At 37.1% G+C, this 7,758-nt stretch overlaps 1 protein-coding gene across 7 annotated transcripts in view; it reads right to left on the bottom strand.

Annotated features, from left to right (window-relative positions):
* Positions 1 to 1,122: 1,122 nt before the first annotated feature.
* ERBIN (erbb2 interacting protein) overlaps positions 1,123 to 7,758 on the bottom strand; it is a 118,247-nt gene continuing 111,611 nt past the window's right edge. For all 7 annotated transcript variants that reach the window (XM_066181228.1, XM_066181224.1, XM_066181222.1 and 4 more), the window contains 3 exons: positions 7,578 to 7,670; positions 6,914 to 6,988; positions 1,123 to 4,315 (listed from right to left, as the gene is read on the bottom strand). In XM_066181228.1, coding sequence (XP_066037325.1) covers positions 4,208 to 4,315; positions 6,914 to 6,988; positions 7,578 to 7,670 — 276 coding nt within the window. In that variant the 3' untranslated portion in view covers positions 1,123 to 4,207. The remainder of the gene's footprint in view (positions 4,316 to 6,913; positions 6,989 to 7,577; positions 7,671 to 7,758) is intronic.

Genomic DNA, 7,758 nt, shown 5'->3' with positions numbered 1-7,758 from the left:
AGTGGTATATCAGATGCACATATAAAAGGAAAAAAATGCCACTGTTTGTGTTACTACATTGTTTTGTGATTTCCAAGAAAACTGTATGTAAAGCCAAGTTTACCTCTCCTGTGAAATTCTGGGCCCAGCTGTTTAATTTCTTTAGCACGTGACCCTTGTACACCTCTTCAGAGTGCTTTCAGCATACTCTTTAATTTTAACCCTACTCACTGACCTGGCAGCACTCTCTGCCTATCAAAACTACTGAACTTGCAACTAAAGTCCTCTTTGTGACAGAAGCCACTCACTACCCTATCTGATTTCATTGCAAGGCGGGGATGCATTGTGTCTGGCTGAGATGAAATTAATTTTCCTTACAGCAGCCCTCACAGAGCTGTGCTTTGCACTGGTAGCTACAGAGGTGCTGAGGACACACCAGTGTTTGGCTCCTGCTGTACTGCACTGGCACAGCACCAGCACCGGATTCCCAACGTTCTGCCCCCCTTTCAATAGGCTGGGGGAGAGCAAGGCCTTGGAAGGGGACACAAATAGGCCAGCTGACCCAAACACACCAAAGGGTGGTCTGTTTCATACCATATGATGTCAGCTCAGATAGAAATGCTAAGAAGAGGAAGATGAAGGCGGGGCATTTGTTTTTTAGCATTTGCCTTCTGCTACCGGTGCTGATGCCCGTCTTCCTGGAAGAGGCTGGACATCACTTGCTGATAACAAGTAGAAAATAAAATTCTTTATTTTCTCTTTGCTTTTATGTGTGTAACCTTTCTGTTTTGCTTTAGTAAACTGCCTTATTTAAACCTGCAAGTTGTTTTCCACCTTATTTTCTCTCCTCTGCAGCTGGGGAAGGGGGAGTGAGAGAGCAGCTTGGTGAACACCTGGCAACAAGGCAAGGTCAACCACCACATGGGGTTATTCACAAAAACATTTCTTTGTTATGAAGAACCCAGACTTGCAATGAAATCACTTAGAACAGACCCATGGGCACTAAGATGCACAGAGGCAGGAACACAAATAAGACTTTACTAATGTGTATTGATTGAGTACTGAGGTCTACAGAAACTGTAGATGAATGAAATAGCATTATGGAGAATTTCCTAAAACTTAAATAAGTCAATTTCACACAGCTTTAAAGAGCATTACTTTATTATCTATTCTCCATGTGTTACCTCAGAAACAGTCTTATTATGTACAAAAATTTGGAATGTTGAATAAATGCTGAGCAATAGAAACATTACATAGCTGTTGACAAGGGAATATTTCTAAACAAAACCAAAATAATAATGATGAATGTTTGATTCTGTGTGTTGCTTATTGCTATGTCTGTGTTCATAGAATGCTTTCAAGTATATACACTTTTTCTTAAACTCATCCAAAAAAGAAACTAAAAAAATATTTACATAATAAATACGTGGGAGACTTCATCTTTTCACTACATCAGTTGAACTGATTCTTTAATGAGCTATTAAGAATAGAAAGAATTAACACAGTTTGTATCAATTCACTGCCATGCTGAGTAACTCAGGCTGCCGATGGATTTTTTTCTATTCAAAATGTAGTTTACAATGCATTCAAAATGAAAAGTGCTGATATTGTCTCTCCTCCGGTTGAATCCTGGCTGCACTAGTTCTGGAGACTTCTTTCTCCCACTCCCCACAAAATCATTTAGTCTGACATGTTTACCTTCACACACTGACACTGACAAAACAAACACATTTCAATTCACTGAAAACTCAAACATTTAGTGAGTAAAATCAGCATAATCCATGTTTTATTAGACAATTAATTTGCTAACTGACGGAAGACAAGCTTTGGCCAAGTATTTCCACAAGAAGTACTGAACTTCTTGCTATAAATCTCTACTTATATAGTTCTACCAGCCAAACAGTTTTTGGTAGAATTTTTCTGTGATACATAAATCTGAAAATTAAGTGACACAACAACATTTAAAATTTCTGTTACCATTAAAGCAAAATACAATACAGTATAATTTCTCAGTGATATATTTAAATGTACTGCAAAATGTATACAAAGTCAGTCCAAGATCAGTAAAGAATCAGTTCTGCTTTTTGGACTTTTCCCTTCTCAAAGATGCAGGTTTTATAGAAGACCAAGGTCATTTAGGACTTGTCTGTATGTATCCCCATTAAAAGGCAGTGTGTGATAAAAATAACATGATTAAAAGTAATGAACATGTCATGTGAACATTTTGCATTTTCAATAAAAAAATAGAAACTAAATAACAACTAAACACTGAAGCCTGCCATTATATAGCTATGTTTCTCATTCTTTAAGATTAACAGCACACAGAAAATAAGTGAATTTTATCAAAATACAGCACATTTCTGCTAATATATCCAAAAAATCATTTTCTATGTAAATATTACTGAAAATCAACTAAAAAGAATTAAAATATACAAAGAGTTGTTAAAGGGTTTCAATTAAAATTATTAGAACTATACACAGTACAATAAGCAATAGTTAACATCTTTGAAAGAAGTGCAATAATATTGGAGTTCACTTATTAAAAAAGTACTGCCTGTTTATTACTGCTAGCTATATAGAATTCCTTTCTCTTCCAGCTCATTGTTCCAAAACTAAAAGAAGCTGGTGTTTTTGCTAGCTTTATTAAAAGCATTTACTTCTTGGGTTGAAAAAAGCGCTTATACCTGTCTCAAACTACCAACTTGTACGTAATTAAAAATGAACTGCAATAATTGAATATTGCTCCAATGACAGGCTAATTATTAGCCCTGATTAAAAACAGTTATCGGTCTTCTATGGCACTTTTCCCTGGTCCATAACAACCGTGTATGAATTATCACTGCAGACTATGCAGTCTCTATTCAATTACAAAGGAGAGAGATAATGTTTCTGGTAAACAAAATTAATAGAAGCATAATTGAACCTTTTTTACAGTAATAAGGAACAAAGGCAGCCTGTGGTAAATCACTATTACATTAATGTAATTAGAAACCCTTTAATGACTCTGAAGTGTCTAGTTCACATTTAATGTTACCTGTAGGAACAGCCCTTTAAGAAACCTCATTACGAACTGGCGGGTTAAGTACACCCTCCCTTTGCTCTCCATCTCACTACAGCAATTCTCCATCACTGCTAAAAGTTTCACAAACTTGCTTTGGTTACCTAGCTCCATGCGTATGGTTTCCTTTTTGATTAACAAGGCAATGCAAAGGCCAAACGAAATCAAGATGTCTTTCATAACCTTTTCCGCATCATTTGTGTATGTTTTAATATATATTACAGGCAACAATCTTAAAAACTGGCCATTTCAGTTTCATTTTTAAAATCTGTCAGCTTAAAATGGAGTCTTTTTTATAAAGATAAAATTATCACCATTTCCACAAAATTGGGGATTTCCATAGCAGAGAAAAATCTCTGGGCACAATTCCACAGTACAGTTGAAAAAAATTATGTACTCAAGAAAAGAACTAAACATGAATCACATGTGGCAAATGAATATTCAATGACTACATTAAGAACAAATCCTGTATAGTATCACAAATTTGATAGTTACAGTCTTCCTAAAAAAAAACACCGTAAGCTTTTATTGCATTTTCTATTGGTAGACGTACACTCCAGAACTAAACACTTTTTCTTCTCTCCTGATTCCAGATTTAGATAGCAGATAATTGTTTCACCTGACCTTTATTCTGTCCAACCAGCACCACCTTCCATCTACCCTTTCATCTATACAATGTGCACATAGCAAAGCCAACACTTCATATCCCCGTTCGTATCTACAGAAGTGGTTCAGCGTAACACATTAATATCTGGTGAATAAAAGTAAAGGCAATAAACAGCTACAGGACAGACAGCCCTGCCATCTGTCCATTGGCTACAACTGAGGCTCTGCAAAGCCTTGCACAAAGTTAGTAATGTGTATGAATTATCCAAAAATAAACCTACCATCTGTACAAAAAAACAACACAGGTTTGTTCTTGGAGGAGTGATCCTTAGATTGCTATAATGCTTAAAAACAAGTTTATTCACCATACGCATTTCCAAAATTATTTCCTGTATGTTCTCTACAGTGGTTTTTCCCCCTTTAACCACAAGTTCAGTATTTCCTGTACAAATTTTGATCATAATTCTTCTTGAGTTCTTTTAATGTATAAAAATATGCAAAATATTCAGTTTCCCCATAGTCCTTCAATGAATTCTGTTGGTTTATCCCCACAATCCAAGGTACTTATGAAGAAACTTCTCGCACAATGATGAGTTCCACTGCATTCTGAAAAGTCTTTAGCAATGATACTGCTTGTCCATGATCAATATTGATGAAGCTGTATCCATTAGCCTAAAAAGGAATATTTAAAATTGAAAATGACAGTATTTTTTTCCACGTTACTAAAAGATGTTTCATTATTTCATGTAAGTTTACTTAATCCTTAGGGTTTCTATATAAATGCAGAGAATAAAACACTGCAGATTCCTTGAATTTGTATCCGCATGCTACAAAAAACTAAACTAATAAATCAGCCTTGGAAGAATATTGCAAATAACCAAAAGAAAACTGAACCTATAACTGTGATGTCTAACATCAAATTAATCAGCTGTAGTACAGCCACACCAAAAAACCCCACATGTACTACAAATGACACATCCTATTTTACATACCAGAATATTAGAAATGGCATCTGTGATAAATTCCAACTATTGAGTCTTCTGACAAAAACATTTATGGCACTGGGAGCCATTTTCTTGTGATAGACTCTGAGATAATCGCCAACTTGTATTTGTGTGTGACTCTAAACAATATTGTTGTTTTTAGACAAGTCTGTCTTGGCAAAAACAGACAGGCCCAAGTGGCCTACAGAAGATGGGGAAAACATGGCTATGGCTCAGCTTCTCAGTGTACTAGTGCAAGACCATGCTCAACCTGGTCAGCAAAACATTGCAGAAGGATGAATTTGTCCATTTAAACTGTTACAGCTTCCAGCTGTGCATCCCACCTTTTTCCCTGAGCTACTTATGTGGTGGCAGAGAACTGGATGTGCTCTCTATGCCTTAGCTGTGTTATGTTGAAAGTTAGTTCTTATCACTGAACACTCACTGTTGTTACCAGCTGAATCCTTGGTTAGAAAACCAGGGGTTTTCAAACCTTTCTAGAGTTGCAGAGGAAGATTTATGTAGGCTGTTCAGAAAGTAAAAGTGGCAACACCCCTTCCAAATCATAATTTGTACAGAATGTTGTAGCCTAGTCTTAAGTCTTACTTTCAATTATCTAGTCACTAGTCATGTAGAATGTTTTTACTAGACATATGTATTAGACATGCATTATAATATGCATGCCTACTGAATGTTTTACAGAGAACATTGCAAAATCAAGCACAGCAAAATCCACAGAAGTCTGAATGGCAACATGACAGAGTGGGACTGTCATTACATCATCACTGGGATTATCACAGCTAAAAAATGTGCTGTTACATTAAAAAATACTCGTTTCTACGAGAAACAAAGTGGCTTCTGATTGTCTAAGCCTGGAAATGCAACTTGTCCTTGAGCTCTTTTTCAAACTGAATTCCTTATTAAACAATAAGCAAAACCCAAGCAGTCCCAACATGAAAAGACACTTCCTTAAGGAATTTGATTTGCCTGCATGGCATTTATAAAGACAGGAATAAACCATTAAAACAGAAGTTACCTTTCAGGTATGTTCCACTTCACAAATACATAACAAATGTGCTAACAGTTTTTTCAAAGGTTTAACATGCTTCCTGTTTCTGTATGTGCTGGCAACCTTGGGTGTTGGGTTACCACCATACCTATCAGTAAGAGAACTAGGACCTCACCCCAGTGAGGAGAAACAAGCACAGATAATTTATCATGCTCAAGAACAAGCCATCTTCTAGTTGGAACAACTTGGTCTCAGTTCAGTTTTCTTGTGTGCTTTTTGTTATCTTTCATTTGAAGAACTAGGCCGAGTTCTTAATATGGCTTTTTTTTTAGAATACAGTTCACAGGATGTTGTGGTTTAATCGAAATACTAGTGGGGGTGGGGGATTTTGGTTTTGGGCTTTTTGTTTGTTCTGTTTTTAGAAAACTGAAAGAGCAGCAGAGTCAAGTCCATCAACATTTTCATGATAGGGTGGATAATTATTTTTAATAAGCTCTGCAATTTAAGGGTAGCTAGAACAGTGTTCCAATGTCCCATCAGCCCATTTTGGTTAAGAAAGTAAGGCACTATGAACATACTGTTCATTTCCCTGACCCCTCGCCCAATAGCTATGAGCTCATTAGACAACTTCAAACAAATCTGATACAGAAAAGGTCTGATAGGCACAGACTTCCTAGAGACAGCTTGCAGTCCAGAAGCCATGGCTCCTGAAATGTCTGACTTTGCTGGCCAGCAGCAGATGGGCAGCCAAGAGGTGCATGCTGTCACCAGGCAGACACCAGCCACCAGAGGGGCAGCTCTGGCCAGTGCTCCTGCCTGTCTGCCCTGGTGGGGGAGAGGCAGCAAAGGCTGGCGGGAGCTGCAGCACCGACAGGGATGTAACAGGACAGGGCAACTGTGGGGAGCGGCTGTCAGGGGCAGCTGCTGGTGTTCAGACAACACATTGTTCACATGTGAATGGCCACAAATGCAGTAACTGAATGACAAAGTAGCCTAATGAAACGATCATGTTCCATCTCAAATGACATATTTTGTCACTTTTTTTTGTCTTTAGAGGTGAAAAATGTTCTGAATTTGAAAAAATGATCCACTGTGCTTCAGTCTCAGTAACTTATTGGCATGTTAGGTGGCAGAAATTGAAGAGCTTCATCCCAGTATAGGAGAATAAATCCAGAAAAGATAGGTAATCTATCTAAAAATTAAACATTCTGCTCTTAGGTGCAAAAAGAAAACAAAGTGGTCTATTACACAGGCTAGTTAATTAAGTCATTACAATACCTGAATTATTTTATCCCCTGGCTGTAACAGTTTAGATGCTGGTCCGTCTGGCTGCACTCTGGTTACAAATATGCCCTTAAAAAAAAAGAGGTGGAAATAGTTTTGACAACTTATTTATGAATAACAGGATAGCATCAAACAGATGTAATTGAAAACATTTTTTCAAATATCCATCCTAAGTAGAAGGGAATGCACTACTATTCTACAGGTCTCTGGCTTTTGAGACTTGCCCTCCTTTTCTGATGTTAAAAATCCAGAATTATCTTTAAAGCGTTACTGAGGGGCAAATTGTGATCCACCTTGGTTTAGTTTGGCAGATGTATGTCAAGATGAATTATCAACCACCAGAAATAGACCTGTAGGCTAAATCACTGTCTCTTTTATAAGAGGATTCCTAATCCTACATCCCACAATTCACTATCTCAAATCTGCTGACTGATAACTACCACTGTGCAAAAACATCTCATTTGGAATAATCATCTATACTGTCATCTAACCACTGTGACCACCTACAACCTTGATTTTCTACATCATTTGTCCAATTTTGTCCTTCCAGTCCTGGAGTATAGTGGTTTGGAAAATACATATATTTTCTCCCATCGCTGAACATGAGAAACTTTATAGTTTGGAAGACTTTCAAGAAGCATTAGTACAGAATACTTACATCATCTTCTGGTCTGAATGGATTTCCTCTACCTCCAACTCCTCCTGATATACTAAATCCAAGTTCTGGATCCTTGTCAACTCTCACTCGAATCTAAGTAATTACAATCAAAGTTAGATGAATTGGGTGATAATGTACATTCAAAGCTACAGTAATGAAACTACTACTAAGGAATTCAGGT

The sequence above is a fragment of the Chamaea fasciata genome, unplaced genomic scaffold, assembly GCF_029207755.1.
Source record: "Chamaea fasciata isolate MVZ Bird 193981 ecotype frontalis unplaced genomic scaffold, bChaFas1.0.hap1 SCAF_4, whole genome shotgun sequence".
NCBI classification, from domain to species: domain Eukaryota; kingdom Metazoa; phylum Chordata; class Aves; order Passeriformes; family Sylviidae; genus Chamaea; species Chamaea fasciata.
Note: the sequence above shows the minus strand (reverse complement) of the source record. Positions and strands in the feature narration are given on the sequence as shown.